The 27,572-nt window shown below is 35.9% G+C and overlaps 1 protein-coding gene across 1 annotated transcript; it reads right to left on the bottom strand.

Annotated features, from left to right (window-relative positions):
• Window positions 1–636: 636 nt before the first annotated feature.
• Window positions 637–3,412, bottom strand: LOC131857669 (DUF724 domain-containing protein 6-like). The gene is made up of 2 exons (XM_059210369.1): window positions 3,008–3,412; window positions 637–1,362 (listed from the first exon to the last, which is right to left on the bottom strand). Exons 1-2 carry the CDS (start codon window positions 3,410–3,412, stop codon window positions 637–639), a joined length of 1,131 nt encoding a protein of 376 aa, XP_059066352.1.
• Window positions 3,413–27,572: the final 24,160 nt, after the last annotated feature.

Genomic DNA, 27,572 nt, shown 5'->3' with positions numbered 1-27,572 from the left:
TAATTCAAATAATTATTACTTAATAGATTTTTTCCATTTCAGATACTACATCTAATACACTTTTCTTTAACATCAATTTTTATCAAAAATCACATCTCAACACACATACCTAACAGCCCTATCAAAAAATAATAATTTATTTTATAAAAAAACTAATTAAAAACATTTAATTAAATATCAACATATAAGAAATCATTTTCTTCCATAAACAACCACACACGAAATAAATGCAACTCCATAATCTCACATAATAACCCTGAATGTTGGAACAAACAGTCGCCATTAAAAATAGAACACACCCTAAATTATAAACAATCTTTTAAGTTCTATGAACAGCAATGGCCTGAGAAAATATGAAGTTAAATGAGACCTGTGGATAAAATTTGTTTATGCAATTGATTACTATGAACAATTATGTATCCAACATGTCATGCTTAGAAGGCAATCTTATATAAGAAAGAGTTAAACCATAGTTTGTACATGAGCTATGCAGAACTATTCTATTGTAATATGGAAGTCCCTCAAGTTTGTATGCATCAGCTAAAGTTCTAAGTCAGTATACAACATTAGCAGTCTTGTCACACATATAATCCATTACACCTTCAGTATTAAGTGCTAACCTTGTCATAGGGTGACTCAGTCATATTGACCAGAGGTTATGTGAGTAAGTACATTCGCATGCTCCTCAGTAGTAATATGTAGGACCTGCCTGAGCTCTGTAAGGAGCATTTCTCTTTTCCATGTATGAACTCCTTGAAGATACAATGCCATGAGTGATGAACGATAAGCAAGCTTCTCTATCTGTTTCAAACTTGCTTTTGTGTGTATCTCACAGACATTATCTGGATAACCAACAATGGCTTCCCCAACAAACTCAAGACAAGGAATAGTCATTGGAAATTTGGTCTCATGTTTAGAATGGGAGCCTGTTGCTTCTTGAACTTCTCTTCTCATATTAAGAATGTTAGGCATTTCAGGATTAACTTTTAATTCTGTTCCCCCTGTATCCATTTTCCCTTTGTCAGAAGAACCATTGTCAAAGGGAACATTATTTCCACTCTTTCTTTCTGCTGACTTTTTAGTTAGCTTGTTCACTGGATTTTGAAAGGAACTGCATTGAGCACCTGCCTTATCTTCTAGTGAGAGTCCACAATCATTGGCTTCGCCTTGCCTTTTATTGGCTCTGGTAGATCTTCTCTCTGGTTTCAAAGATATGGTTTTGACTCTGCTAGATCTTTTATCTGGTTTCAAAGACATGTTTTTGGCTCTAGTAGATCTTTTTTCTGGACTTGAAGACATGCATTGCACATTTTCATGATATGATTGGAGAGGCATTGGATGCAACTGATTTAATCCCTGGGTCTGATGACAGATAACAAGTCTAATCATAGTTTAGGTTTTAGGCAATCTTCAATGGTTATGAAGAGAAACATCGAGCCATAAGACATGAAAACCAATGCATCTAAACAAAATGATGGCAAGACTATAACTTTTAAATCTACTTCTGATGGAATGATGTTGTTCATCGACCTTAATCTATTTGCAAAGCACATTGCTGGAAAATCAATTCTAATTTCTAACGCATCACATATCAGGTCAGTCAGTATATTCAAAAACGGGTAACTACTCTAGAAATTCATATCAGGATAAGATAGATAGCAACCCTGCCAATCAATTTTATGTAAAGATTCAAGCACAGAGAAGAAAACCCATGACAAGCATTTAACTACAACTTTAGGGGTTTTCTCACTTCTGAGCCTCGAAGCATTACCATAGGTGGCAGACATTATTTCGTTGAAAAAAGAAAAATAATGAATGTCATAAAAATCCATTTCATGTCTACATTTACAGAGAGGGTGGCTGGACTCAAAACCAATGCTTGTGTGAAATGATGTAGATCATAAAGGAATTCAAACTCAAAAAGAATAATTTATCCAGAGAATATAATCCATGGCCATGTGAACAATTACTAAAAATTGTCAGTTAGTATGAAAATCAACATCTGATAAGATTGTGTTTCCCTTTTGGTCAGGGTTCTTGAGGGACATTTGTCTAATCCAGAAGTTTGTTATTTTATCAGTTAAACGCTATAGTTAAGACCTCTTTATTTAAATTATTGAATATGGAAGTCCATTTTTGTTTTCCCGTAATATATGTGCATGAGTTTTTCCGAAGTGTCTTCTTCGTAGTTTTTGTTCACCAGTTTAAAAAAGGATATTGTTCTCTGCCTCCCCAAAAACTTAGTTTGACTCAATTTTTTCTCAAATCAAATAAAAATGGCAGACAGCTTTATTGAACCTGAAGCCTTCAACAGCTATCACAGAGCTTGAGGGTGACCCTTGAAACAAAAGCAGGCATGAAGGCTATCACAGAGCTTGAGGGTGACCCTTATAAAATAGCCTTAAAACAAAAGCAGGCATGAAGAGAATCATAACCTTAGTCATAAAAAGTTATATAAAAATATAACAATTTAAATTATATAATTTAAGCAGTTAAATATGTGGTGTGATAGTTAAAAGACTATCACGATGACAAATCCATCAACATTCAAAACTCTGCTTGACGGTTCTGTTACCTTCACTGTACTGACTGAAATCAGACTAAAAAAATCTAGAATTTACCCAGAAAAAATATATGATTTAAAATTGAAAAGAAAGTCCACAACCCATCAATTTCCAGGGCTGAACTCGATGGACGAACATAAATTCCCAATTTTCTTCCATGCTACTGTTAAAATTAGAAGCTATTTTTACGTTAACACGACATACTTTTCAGAAATGCAAAAGAAAGGAAAAATCTACCCTGTAAAATCAGGAATGTGGATACCCTTCAGCCAGACGAAGTCACACATATCAAGAGGCATAACAATAGTCTTACTTCTTTACAAAAATTTCAAACCAGTAGGAAGAACATCCAAACAAGGTAATTGAAGTCTTGCAAATCAGTGAAATGAAAACTTTTTTCAACCTGAGAATGGAAAGAGCCATTTGTATCCATAAAAGCATACCTCTGAAGGCTGAAGGCATTTGCCATGGACCCACTCCAGGTGAAGACGGAGATGAGATATATGGTACTCTGATTTCTGCAGAATCTGGGGGAAATAAACAACATAATTGTTGTCTGCTAAGACATTGTCTATAATTCCTTCCCACCACCCATCTCGGTCATATGCATCAACTTTTTCATGAAGCTCAAAGTGCTGTCTATTGAGATTAGGTGGCTGAGGCCTTATCTGACGAGCCTCCACAGTCTCATTCAGTTTTGATTTCCCATCATCAGACATCAAATCCTTGAATTCAACAACAAAATTTGCTCCAACCTTCCTTACAATAGTTGCTAAGAACCAGACTCCACTAAAACCTTCTTCATCACGGAAAACTTCTACCTTCTCACCTTTTTTTAGACTACTCATTTGTCCCTTGCCCTGCAACATATGAAAATTTTGTAGAACTAACTACCCAGTACCCAGTTGCAAATACACGAGAAGGTAGTCACTAAAATAGCATAAAGCAGCCATGCAGAGGATGCCATCATCACATCTAGTGTTTGTTTCCTTATCAGTTCTTTTCATGATTTGGGTTTCGGTTTTAAATGATTCTTTTTGAGTTGGATTTTCTTAATTTCTAAATCTTAGAAAAAGCTAGTAATATAATTGGGATCTTTCCAATTTTTTAAATGTTAATTTCGGCTAATCATACAAATCTCTACAATAAATATATATACGTGAGAGTTGGAATTAAATATTGAATAATAAATTTTAATTTAAAAAAAATAAATGTAAAGAATTAAGTATTTAGTTTAATAATATGTGTGAGTTGGAATGTAATTATAATTAAAAAAGTCTATCCTTACTCCTAGTAATGGGTTTCTAGAGTGTGATGGGTTATCATGTCTTCTTTTTGTTGAGTAGTACCACACACAAGTAAAATGGAAATTTTCAAACTAGAAATCTTTTCACTAAATTAAGACAATTAGCACGGTCACACTAAGAAGCAAAGGAATGCCCATGTGGCAAAGGAGTCCATCCACATTGTCAAGGATGTAGATATCCCTAGGAGCCATCCATGATGGCCACACATGTAGCTATGATTGTGAACATGTTGATGTCCACATGAAGGAGGGGCACACCCTTATGGTAGAGAAGGATTCTTGCTAGTTGGTGAAAGAGGAATGCAAGCAACCATACAAGGAGCATTAGCCTGGTGCTTAATTAAAGTCTACGAATAAACAACCTCTAGAGTTGCTTTGTTGGCTTGAACTTGGATCAATAACATAACATTTAGAACAAATGATAGTTCTATTATACATGGAAAAATGCTTATCCATAACTAGGCCAACAAATGAATCACTATTTTTCCAAATTAAGAAAACTATGTCCACTTTGAAAGCATGCCAAATTTGATTGTATCTTGCTAGTATTATGGGTTAATTACCTAAAACTATCATATGATAGGTGAAGAGCTCAAGCTGAAATGCTTTTTAAAATAGAATGTATCCAATTCCAAACAACTTGGGTTGGAGTTTAGAAGAAAAAGGAGATTCTTGAAAATTTCTAAATATGCATAAAAAAGATAATGGGAAGTTGGCTATGTGCATAGAAATGGATGACCAAAATGGAGTCACTTTTTTCTTAAAATCAGTAAAATTAATCTTAAATATACATATACTCTATCAGGCCCTTCCCTAGCTAGTTACTCCACCGTGGAGGCTCTTGATAGGTTTATGAGTTAGACATTATGTTATGGATCTTTTTATTTCATGGTATGGACATTATGTTAGATTATGTGATGTTATGCATAGAGGTTAGGGTGTGGGTGAACACTTGCTATCATCATGTTACTCATGTTATATGTACTCTATGTTGTTCATGGATCTTTCACAGTGGTTTCATTCACATATGATGTGTTATGGTTGTTATTCTACATATAGTTATGTGCATAGTTCATATGATACATGAGTTGGTGATGCAGTGGAATCTTGATATGTTTTGTATAAGTTTTATCATCTCTCTCTCCTAATATAAATGTTTAGATTTGATGATGTGGTGAATCAAGTAAATGTGATGTTATGGTTTGGTTGCAATTATTGCACATGTTCTTAATATTTGGATGATATTATATTGTTGGACTGACACATGTTTTGAGAATGCAAGATTATGCCAATGGGAAACCGGGGACAAGTTGTAATCCTTTTGTAATCATTCCAGTTAATCGATCCTAACCCTTGTGTAGGGTATGGGTCTATGTGTTATATGTTGTTTCTATGAGCTTTTGTAATTGTGGGTGTTGGTAGTGATTGATGTGATTTTTTTATTCTTGCGTAAAAATCTTATACCCTCCTTGGAGCCTTTTTGGGTCACCATATCATCCCTTGGTGAAGAAGTAAGACCCCTAGGTCATTAGGTTAAGGGTTGGGGGTGTTTTGAAGAGGTTAATCTTTTAATTTGGTGGTTTTTGAGTCCTTTAATTTTTAAATTTTAATTGCCTATGGGTTTGAGCTTCTTGGGATAGACAAGATTCCATCCCAACTTCCTCCTCCTCCCAAGAGGTGGGAGAGAATCAAATCGCTCCTCTTGAGACACTTGGAAGAAGGTAGGAATGTTTTGAAAGATATATGGAGTAAGGGGAAGGGGAGACATGACATCTCCTCAACCCTTCTCCACACGGGATGGATGGTAGGGGAGAGTGACAAATGTCACTCCCTCTCTTCATGGAGGGCTTCCTCTTCCAAGTCTATTTAGCCAATGGAAAAGAGGAGGAAGGGGCTTTTGGGAAAATCAGCAAAATTGGGAAGAAGAAGGCAAGAAAGAGGAAGGAAAAGGTTGGAAAGGGAGGAAGACAACTTGAAGAATTCTGCTCCAAGTAGGTGCCCTTCACCTTTGTGATATGTTTATACTTGTATTTGGTTGCATCTTGTTTTTTTAGTTTTTTTTTGGTGTGTAAGGGGTTTTGGGTTTTGTTGGTGTTGAGATTTTCAGATGTTGAGTTGTCAATTGTTTTACTACTCTTTAATTTGAGAAAATTTTCTTGCCAGAACTTTGTTTGTTTTGTTTGGGTAAAGGTGAATTCGGGTGTGGCACTCTTGAGTGGGGGTATGAGTACCCCAAGATTTATAAATAAATTGTCATGGGTACATGAGTACCCAAATGCATATATGGAGTATGAATTGAGGGTAAGAGTACCCCTATTTTTTGTATGTTATTTAGATGGGTACATGAGTACCCCTTGAAAATTGGAGAAATGGGATATGAGTATCCCTATTGATCTACAAATATAATGGAAATAGTATTTGTTTTATAAGTTGAATGTGAAGGTTAATTGATTACTTGAGAGATGCCCCCATTTCACCCTTGGGAAAAAAACATTTCTTCCTCTTTTGTATGGGATTAGGAGTAGTGTGCAAACCTGTGCAGTGAATTATTTTCTTGTGTCTTTGTTTGGGTGTTGTGTGAAAAGATAATTTTTTGGGTTACAACTGTCCCCTAGCTCGGGGGTGGGCTAATTTAAGCCCAATGGCTAGGAGGTGAGCTCCTCATTGGCAGCTATTTGTCAATTGTTCTATTTGCTAGGTCCTCCATCCATGTCACCTTTATGTAGACCATTTTGAGGAACTATTTAATTGTTCATGAAGATGAAGCGATGTTGTGTTAAGAGGGTTTTTTTATTTGTGGCTTCCTTGTATAAAAGTTCTGGATTATGTTCTAAGGCATTTCCAGTATTCATTGTTCAAATGTAAGATGTTCATGAAAATATATGTTAGTGAGCTCCATAAGAGGATTATGTGGGTAGCTACCATTTCTTATTTCTATGATGTATAAAATATTTTATTCATTATTTCCAGTGAAATTTTCTTGAATAATATTATAATGTAGTTATCTCCTATATGTGTTAATTTAGAAATCTGAAAAGTAGTTTTTCTATACCTCTTAAATTATTGAAAAAAATGAATTGCATATTAGTTGAATGTTTTAAAAAGGGGCTAGTAGTAAAGTAAATTATGAATGTTTATATTTGGCCATGGATGCTTTATCATATGTTTGAGGAAGCATAAAAGATTTTTGAAAAACATTACTACTACACATCTCTTGACTCTTGGGTACTCTAATAATGTTTTTTTTTACCTCTTTTATGGAATTCAAAATTCTGGAAAGTTTGAGTTGAATAAATATGCAATAAAAGTATACATGTACATGTAGGTAACCTTCATATGGTAACTATACAAATTCACATATATCTGTTTGGAGATATGTGAATGTAATATTATTTTTCTTGTCTACACATTATTTTCTATTTTGAAAATTAATTTTAGGTCAAAAAAATTAAAAAATAAAAAATATAGTTTTTTTGTGGAGAGGGGGGGGGGGGCGTTTTCCAAGGGCGCCTACAACCCTAGGGTTTCACAGTGCCCATTGTGGGGTGCTTGTGACCCCATGGAGGCTGTAGCACCCACTGAGGGGGCTACGACCCCCATGAAGGTTGCAACGCCCACGGTGGGGGCTGCAACACCTGCTATGGAGATTCAGTCCCCCATGAGGACTGCAACACCCACAGTGGGGGTTGCAACCCCATGGGAGCTGCAACACCTGCTATGGGGGTCATAACACCCTCCACTGGGAGGCTACGTCCTCATGGGTAGGTCACAGCGCCCATAGGGGTTGCTCTACCGCCTAGGGACAATGCCACACACAATTTTTTTTATCTATATAAAATTAAGATAAATAAATTTTTTATACAACAATAAAATGAATAAGTAAACTCAAACACTCAAAAATTTTCAGATCCTCCATTGCTCTTAGCTACCCGATGGTCGTGGGTAGCTGGTTATCTTCCTTGTTCCTTGCAGAAAAACACAAAACCCTTCAACAAATAAGGAAAATTCATAAAGTTAGGGTAATCTTAAAAAGAAAAACATGGGAATGAAAATCAAACTAGAATATTTTGTCATAACTTGCTGGTAGAGGGATAGAAGCAAGCTATCTAGGCATTCTTGGAAGTCTTCATGGCTTCCATGGAGAAGAGGAGAGTTGGGGAAAATGAAAATAGGGTTAGAATTCTTCACAATTTCATTTTGGTTATGTTTTAGGTATTTTTAGCACTACTGGAATCAAGGGTGGAGATTGAATCTATTCAATGGATGAGATTTAATGCTCCACTTTTAAGGTTAAGGTAAGGTTGGAATATCTCTCTCCCAAAATTTAAATGGCTCTACTATTCTCCACATAAAATAACACCCATACATAAGATCCAACATGCATATCCATCTCTTGAATGATGCATGGATTAATGAACAACCGTACAAACGGAGGGAGTAGAAACAAACAACACACACAAAGGGCGACAAAAATGGATGGAATGACATTTTAAATTTTAAATATCCTCCTGCCCAAAACATTTTTCAAAAATATTTGAATCAAATCCCTCCAGCTGCCCCTCCATTTTCATTTTTTTTGTTTTGTAGAAAGTGGTCAGCAAGATCTATATATCAATTTTGCGCAGCTATAGTAACCTGCTCCCACTCGCTGGCATTAAAATTATCATGTTCATGGCTTGTATCGAGCTCATGGCATGCAAAAATAGATGGATTTCAGAAGATCAGAAAGGCACGGATAGTCATGGTTTCCTCGGCACGTTATCTGGAGGCAAGATTTTGAGCAATTAAATGTACATATTGTATTTTATATACCCATGTTTTAATTATTTTTAGGCTATGTTTGAAAACGAAAAACATATCTACATGATTAGAGGATGAACAAGATCCTTCAATATATATGTATTTCCTTTTTCTGTTAATCACTTTTTCCAGATCCGGTGGACTGTTCATTGTAAGATTATGAAATTCCGTGGAGGAATTCTTCTTTAATTCTTTCAGATCTTTTAATAATTTAATGGCCGGAAGAGATTGATTGTTAAGCTCATCAGAATCGATAGTGTAGTTTTATCCATTTGTATCTTTTTCCATTAAAAAATGCAATAATATTCTGGAGTATTCTCCATTTCTTAGGAGATGACCAGAGGCCCAAGGAAAAGAGGAGGATCTCTTCCAGTTTGCAAAGTTGAATGGAATCCTGTTTATGAAAGCTGCAGAAGTAGAAGCAAAACCTGCGGAGGTGGCTCGAGCAGGGGTCGTAGGAGCGCGGGTCATGACCGGGGTCGTCCAGCAGGCAAAGGTCGTGGTCGATAGAGATTGGAGCTGCCCCAACCTGATTTACCCAATGCAAGCTAGGTTCCCTTCTGTTGATACTTCAATTTCTCTACTTGATACTTTATCATAAATTTGTATATTTTTATTTTGGCTCCATACTTGCATGTTTAAATACTCTGGTTTTAGGCAGTTGGAAATCTACCATTATCGTTGATAGTCCCTTTTTCTCCAGACTATTAAATTTTGATGGCTCTCATAAAATGGCTAAATCTTAAGCTTAAAGGTTTCCAGTCTGTTGAGGGTTCTATGTTATGCTGCGTTCGATGAAAATAGGTGTTTTTTGAATGTTATGAAACTCAGTGAACAATCTTTGTATTTAACCATAATTAATATAAATTCTGGCTCTGCCTTTACTGATAAAAAAAAAGATTAAGTGTTTGATATATGATAAGATTGTTGAAACAAGTATTGGTCTGATTCGTTTTATCTTTTTCCAGTATTTATTTAATTCCATCTACTGTTATTTGAAGAACATTTTTGTGTTCCAATGGTAAGGAAAAATGTGTTCGTACCATTAGCGCCAGCTACCTCCCGAATGATTTCATCCTGTTTTTTTCTCACATATCTTTGAGATGATTAGTAGAGAAGGAAGAGTAGCAATTTGGCTGCATTTTAATCCTGCAACTTTGTAATTTAGTTAGGTTTTGTGTTTAGTGTGGAGCTGTGGCCTGTGGTAACTGCATTATGTATGTGTAACTTTGGAAGGCCCTTATAAATGATTGCCATGCTAAATTATTTGCAATGTTGCAGAAAGTGTAGAAGAACTTTGTTAATAGTTCTATAATAGTTAAGTTTTTCTTCCATAAAGATAATATATAAATATTTAAAAGAGCTCTCCCTAAGTAGAAAATAAAATAATTTTAAAAATGTATATTTATTTTGATTATGAACTATTATTTTTTATTTTCTACAATAAAATTTTATTGTATCATTTAATAAAAGATATAATGTTAATCTTACATTTTAGGTATGTGCATGTCATATTTTATTATATAGTGTCTTTTCTTAACTATTAAATACATTATATGTTAATTTTGGTATGCTCACATTATGGTAGTTTGAATCATATTGTGTAAATATTTGTGATCGAAATTTGAAAGATATTGAAAGATTGCTTGCTCAAGAAGATGGTGCAGCCTTAATGGATCATTTATTTAAATAGTAGTCCCACACTATGTAGCCTTGAAGAAATTATCTTTCAACTGATATTTTTAACATACAATAAGATAGATATAAGATCACTTTAAACATAAATCATTGTTGGAAACACCTACTAATATTGATTTTTCCTTAAAAAGGAAACAAAGAAAAACTATTATATATCTATTCTAAGTGGAAAAAAATGACAATATTTTTCATAGCACTTGGAACAAACTCAATATATGGTTTCTCTAAGAGAATCAAAATGACAAAAAAAACCCCTTTATAATTGTTGTAGGTAAAATCAACATGAAAAATAACAATCCCTTACTATCGTTGCAAGTGAAATCAACATAGAAAGAATATCATCATGTACATAAATATAAAATACACATATTATTGTTTGAATGAGATTAAATTATCTATTTTGATTTCTAGACTTGAAAATATAAATTTTAAAGAGGAATACATATAGTATAAGTATTATATTATATTTTTTACCATAATATACTTAGAGGCCAACATTAGTATACAATTTCTTGTGTCATTTGTGTTATCATCTTTTTAGAGTAAAAACATGCAATGGTCATTTCCTACCAAATTGACCATGGCCCAACTTATAAAAGTATGTGCATGACCATCACTTGAAGCTACTAAGAAAATTTATAACTATATTATCCTTTTCAATGCCTCTTGACCTTCCCCCAGTATACGTTGATTTATAAATCACATATGCTATTTTGATCTTTTGATAAATTTACAATACTTCTTTTTGCTCCTTATATAGTACTTTTTGGGAACAAAACTTTTCACTTGTTTTTGCTCCTTAAAGGGTACTTTTTGGGAATAAATCTTCTAAAGATTGTTTTAAACTATACATTTTAAATTATTGGTTTAGCATAATATTTTATTAGAACCTTGAGAATTTCATTTCAAATTTCTTTTTGTTAAACACAATAGGATGTTAAATCCTCATAGACCTAGAGTTGTAAAATTATAAATTATTTTAATGCATTAAGTTTTAGATGTAAATCCTTATAGACCTAGAGTTGTAAATTATTGTCTAATCTCTAATTCATATAAATTATGAATTATTATGCATAATATAAAACACCTCATTTTATGCAAATAGTTTGCAAAACACAAAGCATTTGACAATAGAAAGTGGAAAACACATGGTATTTTGCAATTTTTTAAAAAACACATAAGGTTGTAACAAAACACAAGATGAATAGATGAGGGTGGAAACCTATGATGAAATGATAAGGTCAAGATCAATAGGTTCATGAAACATAATTCGTAGTAAAATCAATGAAGCACAAGATGAAGTGATATGACCAAGATTAATAGATTCATGAAACATAATTCGTAGGCAAATCAATGAAACTCACTTTCATTGATATAAAGAGAGCTATAGAAAATATTTAAGTAGTCACTCTATCTTGAAAAAATAATCACTAGTCACAAATTTTTTTGAACAAATACAAAACTTATTAGCAAGGGAAAGAATCTTGACAATCTAATAGTGAAGCTTTATCTCAATTTTTACTAGAAATGGCTCTAGAGAGAGTTAGAAAGGTATCTAGAGATAGGAAATGAGGGAGTGAGAGGGAGAGAGTTTGATATAGATAGGGAGAAAGAGTGAGTTGAAGAAAAGAGTACAATGAGTGATTAACCTTTCTTGAAAAGCAAGAGAACCTTGTGAATATCTTACTTCTTTGCACATACTAAGTCATCTTACATCTTGGGTAACCTCCCCCTTCTCTCTTCTTCAATCCATTCTTTCTCTATTACCCAAAGAGGAAGGTATTGATATCAATGAGTGCACAATCATACAACATAAAATAAGGAATACACTTTTGTTGGGGTGCACATACCTCTATTACCCGAAGAGGAAGGTTGTGATATCAAACCAATCATTTGAGATATATTTTACACATTGTGTTTTTACAAAAAAGTATTCCACATTATTTTTTACACAAAAGTGTATTCCACATTATGTTTTCCACAAAAGTGTATTCCACATTATGTTTTCCACAAAAGTGTATTCCACATTGTTTTTAATCCTTAGTCTATTAATCCTTTTGAGCATCTCTCTCTCTCTCTCTCTCTCTCTCTCTCTCTCTCTCTCTCTCTCTCTCTCTCTCTCTCTCTCTCTCTCTCACTCTCTCTCTCTCTCTCACACACACACACACACACACACACACACACACACACACACACACACACACACACACACACACACACACACACACACGCACGCACACACACACACACACACACACCATCCCTCCATCCACCTCTCAAGTCTATATATCTCTCCCTTTCTCTCTCCCTCTCACATTCTTTCTCTCTTAGGGTGCTCTATCACATTCCACTCCCTCTTCACATTCCATGATCATTCCACTCCATACTTATCCAGCTTTCTTGTATTGTTTTCATTGTTCTTTGTTCAACTGTGCCAACCTGAAACATAACCTTTTCGGATGCTAGAGAAACATATTTTGTAACCTCTTCAAATAATCAACTAGATAGTAACAAAAAATCATATAATCATAAATTAAAAGATTACCTCTCAATATTACCTCTATATATTTGTCTCTTCATTTTAATATATTTCATCTACTTTGTCAAAGGAATAGTGTGTAAACAAAATAAATGAGTGATTTTTGCATTATGGTGGAAACCTATCACAATCCTAAAATGCCATAAAATAAGGAGTACACTTTTGTTGGGGTGCACATTCCTCTATTACTTGAAGAGTAAGGTTGTGATATCAAACTGATCATTTGAGATATATTTTACACATTGTGTTTTACACAAAAGTGTATTCCACATTGTGTTTTATGCACAAGTGTATTTTACATTGTGTTTTACACGAAAGTGTATTCCACATTGTGATTTACACAAAAGTGTATTCCACATTGTGTTTTAAACCAAAGTGTATGTCACATTATTTTTAATCCTTAGTCTATTAATCCTTTTGAGCCTTTGAAATGAGTGTAGTTATAAAAGTAGGTGTCTTTGGTGGCAATCTACTAGAAAGATAGGAAGGAGTTATTTTAGAAGAAGGGGATGATATAAATTCTTCCTTCTTGGTTGACTCATAGACAATGATGGAGAAGGATTGATGATATCTAAGCTTTCTATATTTTTTAAAATACATTGTGTAATTCAACTAGCAACTTCATATTTATAAACACAGTTTTGTTATTCTAATGACTTGATACCAATTGCAAATGAAATTAATGTGTATCAGGGTAAGTGCACAAAGATGAGTCCCACTTAGGGGGGAGTGCATGCATTGGGAAACGTGCCACTAGGAACGGGGCCTCATTTTATAGAAAATGAGAACCCGTTATACTTCAAGCTCCCAAGCCAAAAATTCATAAAACGAGGCCACATTATTTACAAAACAAGGCCCCATTTTTTAAAATATATATTTTTAAATAACGGGGCCCCGTTATGTAAAAAACAAGGCCCCGCTATGTACAAAATGAGGCTTCATTATTTAAAAAACGGGACCTATTTTGTAAAAGTATTTTTATTTATTTTTAAATCCCTACAAAGTCATTTTTGCACTTTATATAATGGGAACCCAATATATTTAAATAACAGGGTCTCGTTATAGAATAGAGCCCCGTTATTTGAAATTTCAAAACCAAACCCACCATGTGCATCGATTTTAGGTTCGGGAAAGGCGTGGAATGCCCAAACCTTAGACTTGCACCTGCAAGTTCAAGCTTGTATCAATGACATGCTCAAATACTGACTTCTGCCAAATTTCTCATGCCTATTAGCAAAGATTTTTTTGACGAAATTAAAACCCTTTTCAGATTACACTATGTAGATTCTGAATATGTAATTAAATTTTTTTTTTTTATTATTTTATCTATTTTCAATTAATTTATACTCAATCTAGTCCATAAAATTGAAATATTAATTGATTTTGTTTATATAATACCTTTTTTGTTTTAAAGTTTTTTGAAAAAAAAATTATATGTCATCAATCTACACAAAATTATTTTCTATTTAAAATAAATAAATAAATAAAATGATAAGTTTAGGTCAAATTATGTGGGTCGTACACAACGAGTTTTTAAAACAACAATTAGGGCCAATAAAAAATTAATAAAAAAAAAAGTAAAAAAAATAAAATACAAAAAGATATGCTCATCAATATTTAGTATGTTACAAATCATTTCCCAAGAGGATTTGGACAAAAAAATTTATTTGTGTCAAAAAGTGTGGGTCGTACTTGTGCATAGTATGGTCCTGAAATAGGGATTTTTAAAAAGTGGTTTTTAAAAATCCCTTTTGAAAGTAAATTTTTATTATGTGGGTATTAAAATAAATTACATATTTGGAAACTAGACTCCGAGCGCTATATTTTGTATTACTTACTTTTTTCAAGCTTCAATCTCTAAGTGCTTCAAATTTTCATCTTAAATGTGGCAAAATATGAAAATCAAGGAAAACACTTCCATTTTTTGGCCAAAAAGTGGACTTAACTTCTTGCACTGACCCATCAACTTTATTTCGGTTGTTGTTTCACTCAAATCCATCAAGTATCGCGAAAGTTATTGCTATTTTTTCTTTGAGCTGACCTAATAATAAATGGCCCTCATAAATACACAATAAGAATATTCTCTAGAAATTTTGGCACTCTAACATGATGCAAAAATATGTTGCCAAAATAAGACTTTCCAAGAATACACATCATCACCCGTGTCTAGAATTCAAAATAATATTCTTGATGCTAAACTTCTATTGTTCATTTCATTAATTCACCGAAACAATTATTATATTCCAGTCTTATGCAAAAATCTCATTTTACTATATTTTGAAAGCCAATCTCACTGTGGTGATAAACACATCGTCTTATCTCCTTGGTTTCCTTTTCTAATAAACACGTTGTCTTTAATGTGACGATAAACACAGTGTCTTTACTATGGAGATAAACACGGTGTCTTTAGTGTGAAGATAAACATGACGTCTTTACAGTGGCCATACACAAGGTGTTTGTATCCTAATGACTTGATAGCAATTGGAAATGAAAGTAAATTATTAGGGAAGATATTTCAATTTTTCACTGTAGCAAGAAATAGTTTGTTTTGTCTACATCTCTCGTCGCCATTTTGCAGCAACCTTGGTCAATGTAGTCTGTTGACCCATGAAACAACGATAACTCTCTCTTCCATATTTGTTGTACCGATAAACACTTTGTGTTGTCTGCATCTCTTGTCATCGTTTTGTAGGAATCTTGGTCAATGCGATCAGTTGACCCGCGAAATAGCGATAACTCTCTCTTCTCCATCTTCACTGTGGCGATAAACACTTGTGTTGTTTGCATCTCTTATCGTCGTTTTGCAGGAATCCTGGTCAACATGCTCGATTGACTCATGAAACAATGATAACTCACTCTTCTCCATCTTCACTATGCCGATAAACACTTTTTGTTGTCTGCATCTCTTGTCATCATTTCGTAGGAATCTTGGTCAACGCAACTGGTTGACCCACGAACCAACGATCTCTCTCTTCCTCCATCTACACTATGGCGATAAACACTTTGTGTTGTTTGCATCTCTTGTCACAGTTTCACAACAACCTTGGTCAATGTAATCTTTTGACCTACGAAACAATGATAACTCTCTTATCTCTATCTTTACTGTGGTGATAAACATGGTGTGTTTTCCTTTGCTTCTTGAGGAGATAAATACGGTGACTTTATTGTGGTGTTAAAAACAACTACTTTACTGTGGCGATAAAAATGGTGACTTTACTATGGCAATAAACACAGTGTCTGTAACCCAATGACTTGAGACCAATTGGAAATGAAAGTAATGTGAATCTACTTTATTTGGGTTATTGCAATTTTTTTCTTCACTTGTTCTAATAATCTTGGTTCAAGCACTAGAGCGATGTTCATGTTGTGGGGTCTCCTTTCAACAAGACAAAATCACAACATGATACCATTTTCATGGAGGAAGTGGATGACGAGGGTAAAAAAAGGAGCAATATATAACTCAACCCCACTAAAGAGTCCTCCTCAAAAAGATACAATGCAATGGGTACACAATCATATAGCATAAAATAAGGAATATAGCTCAAAGTAGGGGACGATGAGGAGGCATTATAGTTTACACAAAATTGTATTATACATTATGTTTTACACAAAAGTGTATTACACATTATGTTTTACACAAAAGTGTATTACACATTATTTTTACACAAAAGTGTATTCACATCATCCCTAATTGTACAAAGATTGGAGTTTTGTAATAGGACATGGGTATCCTTCAAATCAAAATGGAAAGATGATTTTTCAGAAACAGTATTAAAAATCAATGGACCAACATAATCAAATCAACACTACATTACATGATTATTATAGATATCTTGAATAATGTATGAGATAATATGCACTAAAATTAGGAACACACTTTTTTGTTGGGTGAACATACCTCTATTATCTAAAGGGAAAGGTTGTGAACAAATAGAATTGGATTGCAAATATTATCATAAAGTTTCTCACTTGAGATTAAATTATGAATCAATTTTTTATTCAAGAAAAAGGATGTAGTATGAGTACAAACAATATAGCATTATAATTCCTTACACTTAGTCAATTTTTAGTAATCACTATGATCTAGATCTTATAATTTGTTTCTACCTCTCTCTATCTCACTCTCTCCTTTCTCTTGAAGCTCTAGATTTTATAATTTCTCACACTTAGTCAAATTTCAGTAATCTACATCTCTATTACACTCTCTTTGTCTCCCTTGATATCTATACCTATGTCTCTTCCTATCATCCTCCCCCATATTTCTATATCATTCTCTCCTCTCTCCCAAATCTCTAAACCTATGTATCTCACCCTTATACTTTGTATATCCCCTCTCTTCTCTACCTATCTCACACACATTTTCTATTCTATATCTCACTCCTCTCTCTCCCTCCCCACTTATCTCTCTCTTTCCCTCTATTTATCTCTAGACCTATGTCTCTTCCTATCACTCTCCCCCATCTTTCTATATCATTCTCTCCTCTCTCCCCAATCTATAAACCTATGTCTCTCACCCTTCTACTTTGTATCTCCCCTCTCTTCTCTACCTATCTCACACACATTCTCTTCTCTCTATCTCACTTCTCTCTCCCCCTCTCAACTTATCTCTCTTTCCCTCTATTTATCTCCATCTCCTATCTCCCTCACTCCCTTCATTTACTTCTCTACATACCTCTCTCTCTCTCTCTCTCTCTCTCTCTCTCTCTCTCTCTCTCTCTCTCTCCCATGATTCCTCTCTACTTATCTCACTGTCAACCTTTCCCTCTTTACTAACCTCTATCTCCCCTCTACCTCTCTCTACATGCCTCTATATCAGGCTCCCTCCCTACCTCTATTTGTCTACATAAATATCCCTCTCTCACTCCCTCCCTCTCTCCTTCCCTCTCTTTTTCTATTTATCTCTCTTTGTCTTCCCCAAGATTTATACCTATCTATTTCCCTCCTCTCAACTTATCCAAGAGATAGAGTACGAAGAGAGAGAGAGAGAGAGAGAGAGAGAGAGAGAGAGTAGTGCCTCCCCCTGAGTCATCTTGCACTTTTGAACAACAATAGATCTCTTTGATATAGCTTAGACTATTTTGTGGTATTTTGATCAAATGCTTATGGATTTATCTTATGATTTAGATGCTTCATTATGAACATTAGACATATTATACTGTACTTGGCATCATGATTACTTGAGACAATGATGTTCCTATATTATTGTGATGATGGATTTCTCTCTGATGATTGATTTGTACTTATGTTATACATGTGTTTCATGTTTACTTAGGTTGATTTGATGACATTATATCATGTACTAACCCTATCTTATGATGAGGATAATTATGATATTTCGTGATGTTTGTGAGTGTCTTCTACTGCGTTTGTGATAAGGAATGATATCATATCACTCATTCGTGAACATGATATGATGTTTTGATTTCCTTTCACTTGTCTACCATTTTATGAAATATTATTGTATATCTCGTTGTATATGTATTGGTGGTGATAGGTTTGCAAGTACCATCCATCAACTCCACCTGGCTTCACAGGTTTGAGCGTGTCTTATCCCAATGGCAAGTTGATCGGAGATGACATAAAAACCCAACCTATACTCTAGGTTTAAGTTGATTGCCTTGTCAATTTAGAGTCTTGGTACGACTTGTTGTTTAGCGTCTCGTGATTCTTTGGGATATTTTGTGATGCAGAGTTGTGTTTATTGTTTGGATTAATATAGTTTATAATAATAATAAATTAAATAAATAATTGATATAAATATTTAAATATTATTGATAAATATTTAAATATTATTGTGTAACTTATTATTTTATCCTTTGGTATTTAGAGTAATGATTTAATATTGTTATATTTTATTAAGAATTAATCAATTAGTTATTATTTATTTGATTATTGAGGTTATTTAATTATATTCTTTTGATTATTTAATAATTTATGGGCTTTGTTTAATTAATTGTGCCCATGTGTTTTTATATTGGATAATTATATTGTTTTAATTTATCCTCTTGGTTATTTAATTTTATAATTTATCCAACCTACCCTATTTTACCATTGGTCGTTATTTTGGTAAGTTAGATAAATATTATTTTGCATTTTTTATGCATAGATCTTTGGGATGGTTCGTATATTATATAGTTTTTGCAAATTTTCTGATTGGCCGGATTTTCGTTATGGTTTGAGTTTGATTTTTATTTAATGGTTTTTATGAGTTTGTTGTCAAGTTAATCACCTGACCAAATTTTGGATTGGATTTTCGATTGCTTGAAGATTGGATTGAGGAATTGTTTCTTGGTTGTCGATTGTTGTGCTCTTCGTTGAATTTTCTTTTGATTTGGATGCGATTTTCAAGTTGGAGCTTTTGTTCTCTCTTCTTTGCAATTTCAATTTCAAAAGCTTGTATGCTTCATGCCTGATTGAAAGATTGTTTTGGGGATTTAGAGTGGTTTTTAGAGATTGAATTTGTAATTTGGAAAGATTTGGGAAGAAAGGGATTTTGGAAGGAGAATTTGCAGATTGTTATATTCAGCTTGAAATATTGATTTTCTGGGAGTGTATTTTCTATCTTCTCACTGTGAAAGGATCTTATGTGATGATATGCCTAGATTTTGTTATGATTTTTCTTGTGTTATGTTCTCTTTGAGTCTTTCTAGTCTCAGTGTTGGTTTTAGGTGATTTTAGGCTTCCTGTAGCTTGTCGAGAGCCATTTTTGGCTGCAGTGATATGCATTTTGAAGGGACAAACCTTGGGAAAGGATTTGTGATTGTATTTTAACTCTTTTTAGCTTGTTTGAGGTCTCCTTGAGCTTGTTGTGTAATTAGTGCTTCTCTCCTTTGATGTTTTGAGTCTAAGTGTCATTATGAGCATTGTGGGAGAAGGATCTTTCTGCAATTTCCTTTCCCTATGTCTACAACTTGGAAAAACAAAATTCCCTCTAATTTTCAAAGTTTCCAGACCTATTGGGTTGGCTTTGAGGGTCATTTTTGACCCCTTTGCAGATCTGGGTTAGTGCCCTAACTCGGTGAGCTCTTTTTACAAGATTTTTTATCTCTTTGACAAAAATGCTATGAGAAATACGAGGAGCGCTATCCTATGGACCAGGGGCACTACCATATGATCCAAGAATTCCATTTTAGAAACCAGGGGTGCTGGAATGCATTTTGATACTCTGCAAAAAGAATTAGAAAAATGTGTGGTCAGACAACACACATGAAAAACACAAGAAACAAAGAGAGTTAGCATTAATCAACCAAAGACTATTCTAAGCAGGCATACCAAGAGAGACAAAGAGAGTTAGTGTTAATCAACCAAAGACTATTCTAAGCAGGCATACCAAGAGAGACACTAAAAACATAATAGAGCATTTGACAATAAAAGCAAATACAACAAGGCATCTCCAAATGCCTTCCATCATGCTTGTAGCTCCTCCTCCCTTGTTCCTCTCCTCTCCAAGTTCCAAATGAGTGTAGTTCTCAACAACTTTTTGCACTAGGGATGCCTTATGGAGGTTCAAGATTGAAAAATGATCAACTATCCTATGCAAGTGTAGAACAAACTAATATTAAATGCTATGAAATGGAAATGATTTATTTTAGTCCAAAATAACAATATATTAGTGATTTATGCTAAATGCTCTTCTATAAAATTGACTATAATGTAAATGCATACAAGTTTTCAGGATCTGGATTATGAAGAAATGAGCTCTATTTATAGGTAAAATGGAGCAATGGATGGTTGAGATTGAGTAATCTCAAAAAGGGTCAGGATTGAATGGTTTAAGATCCATGTGAGGACTTTCAACCCAATCCTAGGATGACAAGTTTCAACATGAGATGGGTTGAGAGGAGAGGGAAGAAGCATTAAATGCTTGACATGACCTAAGGGTTAACTTGGGAGGTAGGGTTAATGTTGAGTTGAGTGAATAAATTCATTATCCAAAGAATAATGCTTTTATCCAATGGATAAACTCTTGTGCAAGAGTTAGTGAGGATAACCATGGTCAAAGCAATAAATGCTTGAGGAGACACATGGGTTACATGAGGGTTGAGTTAGGGGTCAAAGTCCCTAACCATGGGTGCAAGTGGATTTAACCATAAATGGTTATGTAAGAGCCATTAATGGTCATGTAAGAGCCATTAGTGGTTTGGAAGACTTTAGAGGTTAAATTGTTGAACACAAAGCATTTAATGCTTTTCAAAGACTTTGGAGTCTTTGAGAATCATTTAATGCTTTTCAAAGACTTTGGAGTCTTTGAGAAGTGACTTCAAATTTCTTAGGAATGTGACAATAATTAGGGGATGGATTAGGCTAATTAGGAAGAGGTTAGAAGAGTCTAGAAGTGGTTTAGGATTGCAAGTGGGTTTGGTGGGTGAGGGAAAATAGGACTTTATTAAAATAAAATTCATTTATATCAACAAATAGGTGCAACTTGCATTTTTAGGAGAATGCAAGTGGGGGGGGGGGGGATTTGATTATTTAAATAAATGTTTTATTTAATTTATTTAAAAGAGGAAAGGGGATTAAATGAAATAAATAGAATTTATTCATTTAATTGATTGTGAATTTAGTTTAATGAATTAATTAAAATAAATTGAATAATTTATTTAATTAATAGGAGAATGTTTGAAGATGAATTAATTAAATGTTAATTTAATTAACTGATGGCTAGTGGGTTTTTATTCAAATAAATATCAAATATTCATTTAATTAAACTGGATAGATTTATGTGACTACATTTGCCCCTGTTTGAGACGGTGCAGTTTATCGTGTCGTTTCAAAGAAAGAAAAATAGGTGTACAGAAATATGCCCCATAAAATGTTAATTTAATGGGTGGTATGCCCCCTTGAGAGATGGGCTGAAAATTTTGAAAAATTGAGCGATCTCTCGAAAAAGAATGAAATTTGGTGGGGAGGTAGAAGAGAAGAATTTAACAATATTGGTGAAAGAATGGAAAAAATCAGAGATAAAAGGGAGAAATGGGAGGCGCTAGAAATTCACGGGGGACCACAACGGTGAGTGGGGTAAAATTAGGTTTAGGGCGAAGGGTATATATGGGGGTGAAGGGGTAAAAACTGGGTCATTTGCATTCATCTCCATAGTGATTTCAGAGCTCTGATAGGGACCTTTTTGAAAGAGTGAGCAGTAGTCAGGATGCCGATACCGATAGCAGATCTTTGGCTAGAGCGAGTTCGTTGATTCCAGCGGCCAGATGACTACGGACCAACGGTATGTAAATTTGAAATTTTGCTTTTCATGCATTTTTGATGTTTTTTTTGCCTTGTTCAAGTTGAGTTAAAACAATAGCACTAAAACTATGTTTTGGCATTGTTGTCAATTAAACTAGCGTTATTGTGCCGCTATAGCACTATTGCATAGTGGTTTTAGCACTTTTGCAATTTGTAGCAAATTTGTGTAGTTGTTTTAGTGCTAATGAAGTGTGAGCGCTATTGAGTCCTTGTAGCATGATTGGTTTGAAATGGTGCTATTGTGTAGTTGTTCTAGCACTATTGTTTGTTTAGTGCTACTGAGTAGTTGTTGTAGCATGATTGTTATCAGAGTAGCGCTATTGTGTGAAAAATAGATGCCCCAGTGTTTTAGAAAAAGAATCTCCTGATGCCAACGATAGATGGATGGAGAGGTTAGTTGTTTTGAACCATAGCAACCCTGTTGAGACTTAGGTCATTAGAATAAATGTCTGTTGTAGTCTAGGTGTGCCATGATGGCTTACCTGTTGAGACCTGAAGATACTTGATCAAAGTATCTGTTGATAGTCTAGGTTTAAACCTAAGAAAGTTTGAAACAAAACAACTGATGATGATGTTTGATGTGCGTGTGTAGGAGGAGCTTTGCGTCTTACAGATGCGGGAGAGGAATCCAGCCACACAGGTGTTGCGAGATCGATTGACAGAGGCCAAGGTTGATTGTATTGTAGCGACAGGCCTGTATGATGTGATGTATATGCTCGTGATTCAGATGAATCACGGTTTGATGTCAGCATTGGCAGAGCGATGGAACAGTGAGACATGTACGTTTCACCTAGCACAAGGGGAGATGACTGTGACACTAGAGGATGTGTGTTGTATCTTGCACATTCCTATTTGAGGAGAGTTGGTGACATATGACCGAGCCTAGGGGACAACAATAGTGTGGCAATTTTTTGATGAGGATGTGTTTATTCATGATGGCTCAGTAGCATGGGAGGATATAGCTGCATTATATGAGCCACTACCTGCGATATTATCAGGTATTGTTGGGGGCCTGCTGTACCCTGATCGACGATCTCATGGACTGGTCGTGGGTTGGGGCCAGGTGATAGAGAAGATGATGACTGAGGGGGTATGGGGACCATGCGTGTTGTCGCACCTATATCGGGAGCTGCATGAGGTAGTATACTGAGAGACGAGCTCACTGGGAGTGCGGATCACTCTTCTACATATCTGGGAATGGGAGCACTTACCTGTGACTGAACTGATGAGTCTGAGATTTAGGGCAGTGGATCAGCCCTATTTATATATGTATGGTGGTATTATGAGTCAGCCCCACTTGGGGAAGTTAGAGTGGTGGCGACAGGTGCTCGACAATTTGGATACAGTGATCTGGAAGCCTTATATTGAGTGCAAGCCCTGGGAGGATGATGCAAAGGCCCTGTCGTACGTATTTATGACATGATACTTGATTGGTAGGACAACCTACAATGTGGAGAGATAGGTACCTAGTAGAGTGTTGAGACAATTTGAACAGAGGCAGGGATTGCCGAGTGGGTCTAGAGAGTATGCACGGGTGGTACGAGAGCGGTTCTTGTGGGGGCTAGTATTACCTTATGACCAAGCTTTAGTAGAGTTTTGGACTCTACATGCGAGACCATGGCAGATGAGGTCAGGGATGGTAGATGTAGGTGTTATTGATGAGTATACATAGGATATTGCGGCACATCCTATTCCTCGTATATCAAATCTGGCAGAGCTGATTCCATCCTTCGAGGAGGATAGGAGACAGAAATGGAGGAGGAGAGGGAGAGGCGGAGTGGTAGTAGGGGGATAAGGGAGAGGTGATGGAGGAGGAGGAGATGGAGGAGGAGGAGGTGGTGGTGGTGGTGGTGGATTTGGAGGAGGTGGGGGATTTGGAGGTAAAGGTGGTGGAGGTGGATGGTTATAGCAGAGAGGGTGAGGCGGGCATCCATTGCAACTGTCATAGGGACCTTTGATGCAGGGAGGAGTGAGATTAGGTGGCAGGGATATGGGGGAGGGAGAGGCACCTATGGATACGGGAGAGGGAGCCACTGGAGGAGGAGAGGGAGCTACTGGAGGAGAGGGATCTACAGGTGGAGGAGATCTGCGGGATCATATGATATTAGTTTTGCAAAGTCGGCTGAAGGATATGGAGGCAGAGGTTGTAGCTAGAGATGCTCATCTTTTTGCATGGGAGTTAGAGTTGACTATGGTGCTGCACGAGAGAGAAGATGTGGTGGAGAGATTGGCGGAGCTGCAGGAGAGAGTATGGATTGGGGTAGGAGCATAGGGTCCTACTGGGGAGGTGATGAGGGAGATTTAGCGAGTGCAGGTGGAGATAGAGTATTGGCGGGGTTTATATGAGTAGGTGGTGCCAGCCAATCAATAAGTACTGAGCTATTCACAGATGCGTCAGGCGAGATTAGAACGATCTCAGAGGATGCAGAGCAGTGGTGGTGTAATAGGTCCTCCACAACGAGGTAGTGCAGGTGGTGCAGGGGGTAGTGGGGGAGCAGGTGGTGATGGTGGTGCATCATCTAGTCAGAGTGGTATTTGAGAGAGCATTTATGTATTTTATTACATTGTCATTTTGGACTGTGTCTTGGATGGCTCTTGGTAGCCGATATTTTTGACATCATTGTACTATGATACATGTATTTTTTTGCAAGATGATATGATGTGATATGAGGAGATCCCATATTTTGTGATGATATGCATGTGGATGAGAAGGACACTGAGATAGAAAGTAGAGAGAAGGGAATGAACGCGGAATGCAAAAAATAAATGTGAAGAAGAAATGGCACACTGTTTAAAATCGAATAATGAGGATCGGGATTACAATAAATTTGGCAATAAAGGTGGCAGAGGATGTTTGTCCTTGTCAAGCCAACTCACCCAGATGGGCCACGCAGACCTTAAATTGATTTGGCAATATGTCAGCGATCTCGAGAGGAGGATCAGAGAAGGCATATGCCATGACTACGACTTAGATGACATGCTTAACTATGGGCCCACCCTCCCAAGAGAGGTGGTATAAAATTTGAATTGATATGACCATTAAGCTTAACCGCCATGTTTAAGTTTAAATTTACCTTATAGAAAAATGGTAAGGGCTACTGTAAGATCCTGAGGGGAAACTCTACTTGAACTTCAGAGACCCAAACATGTCAATTGCAATGGTCTAAGTGAAAAACAGAAGGATACTCCTGATCCCAACCGTGGAGAAAGGATCCCTGGGCAGCTAATTTCGAGAGAGCATCTGCCTCTGTATTTGCTTCTCTATAGATATTCTTAGCTTCATAATTGTCTATCTTATCCAGGCTTGTGACTATGCTTTCTAGAATTCCCTATAGCCTCCAATTTGGAGTGAATTTCCTCTTGATGGCATTTATTGCAATTTCCTCTTGATGGCATTTATTGCAATCTCTGAGTCGCCCTCCATTGAGATGTTATTAAAACCATGGTTGATGCAATCTCTCAGTCCAAGTTGCAGAGCTTTGAACTTGGCTATGTTGTTTGTATCTGGGGGGATAGGCTTTGCCATTTTCCCAAGGATTGCTCCTGTGTGATCCCTGATTAGATATCCTATGCCAAAAGGGCCCGGGTTACCTCTCGAGGCACCATCAAAATTCAGTTTTATCCAACTAGGCTTTGGAGGAGACCAGATAGCAGTCTTTCTCCCATTGTCTTTTTTCCCAAAAGAGGGGGGAATCCTTATGCCATTCCAGTTTTTCCTTATACTTTCATCCCAAGATGAAAAAACTTTTGGCGGACCCAAAGAGAAGGCTAACTTGCAGTTGACTGAATCCACAATAGTCAATTCAACTGAGTTCAAGATTGATTCTATTCTTTTGGATTTGTTGTCAAAAATTCTATGATTCCTTTCCTTCCATATTTCCCAAACTAGAAAGGAAGGGGACAATTCCATGATTGAACTCAGGGTGGACTCCTTGAACGGGATAGGCCAGCTTTAAAATAGGAATTTAATATCATTTGGAAGGGCTAAAATCAGGCCAAGTTTAGCACAGAGCCATCTCTAGCATTTGAATGCAAAGGGGTAGGAGAGTAGTAGGTGGTCCACTGTCTCTGATTGAGCTTTGCACAGGAAGCACCTAGAGGGTCTTGCAAACCCCATTTTTGTGAATTTTTCTGTAGTTAAATTTTTTTTTTGATATGCTAGCCATGCAAAGATCCCTGCCTTAGGGATAACTTTAGAACTCCAGAACAACTTCTTGGGAAAATCCAAATGATCCTGAGCAGCATTGTTAACCAGTACTCTGTAACCATCTCTAGGATTGTAGAGCCCTGTTTTGGAGGAAGCCCAAATTAACGAGTCGTTCCCTCTTCTCGGATTAACATTTCTAGTTTTTAATAGTTCTTTGAGCTAGTCTATATCATCCCTTGTAGTAGGGACTGAATCCAATGATTTCCATCTCCAACTTGAAGAGCCAGGTGAACCGTCAAAGGCCATGTAATCTCTTACTGTAACACCCTAGTGGAGCTTAAGCCAGTTTTCTGTTATTGGAATGTTGAGTAGATTAGCTATGGGAGGGTAGCCACCCCAAGAGTCTTCCCAAAAAAGACTTGAAGCTCCATCTCAGATATCCCATGATATTTGTTCTGATATCAGGTTTCTCAATGAGATTAAAAAATTCCATGTTTTAGAGCCCTTGGGGAATGAGTTAGCTCAGAGAAAATTGGTTGGCTCTTGATCTGGTAAGTATTTAGTGGCTAACATTCTAGCCCAAGTGATGTTAGGATTCCTGATGAACTTCCATACTAGTTTGGCCCCTAGGGCTTTATTTTGCAATTTGAGGTCCTTAAGGCCTAAGCCCCCCAAGACTTTAGGCTTGATTATTTTTTCCCATGCAATTAGAGCTATTCTGTGTTTCTCCTCTGAGTTTTTCCAAAAGAAATTCCTCATTTTCTTGATGAGAAAGGTATTTGCACTTGTTGTTAGAGATAGGATGGAGAGAAGATAGATGGGCAGGGTCACTAATACTGCTTGGATCATAACAAGTCTGCCCACCAATGACAACCATTTCCCTTTCTAGGAGTTTGAAGACTGATCCATTTTTAGTTTCAGGGGATCCCACGACCTAGAACTCCCTGTTCCATGATCAATTGGAATTCCCAAGTGGATGCAAGGGAGGGACCCTTCACTGCAATCCAGGATTGAGAGTATTTTAGACTGTAATCGTCTAGAGGTAGAAAAGACGTAAACCTTGGATTTGTCCTTGTTCCTTATTTGGCCTGAGGCTTTCCCAAAATTGTCTAGAATTTGTTTAAGGTGGGAGGCCTCTTTGATTTTTTCTGCCCCCAACAAAAGATTATCATTTGCAAACTGCTGGTGAGTGACTGAAAAGTTTCTAGTTACCTTGATACCCTCTAAAAGATTGTTCATGTGGCTTCTTTTTATTGTTCTACCCAAAATTTCCCC

This window comes from Cryptomeria japonica, chromosome 8, assembly GCF_030272615.1.
Source record: "Cryptomeria japonica chromosome 8, Sugi_1.0, whole genome shotgun sequence".
Lineage (NCBI taxonomy): Eukaryota > Viridiplantae > Streptophyta > Pinopsida > Cupressales > Cupressaceae > Cryptomeria > Cryptomeria japonica.
This window is presented reverse-complemented; position numbering and strand designations above follow the sequence as displayed.

Bases quoted from the DNA above. Each gene is read 5' to 3' on its own strand.
- LOC131857669 (XM_059210369.1), bottom strand. From the start codon at position 3,412: ATGAGTAGTCTAAAAAAAGGTGAGAAGGTAGAAGTTTTCCGTGATGAA. The intron at 1,363-3,007 runs GTATGCTTTTAT...ATCTGTCATCAG, and splicing joins AATGCCTTCAGCCTTCAGAG to ACCCAGGGATTAAATCAGTT.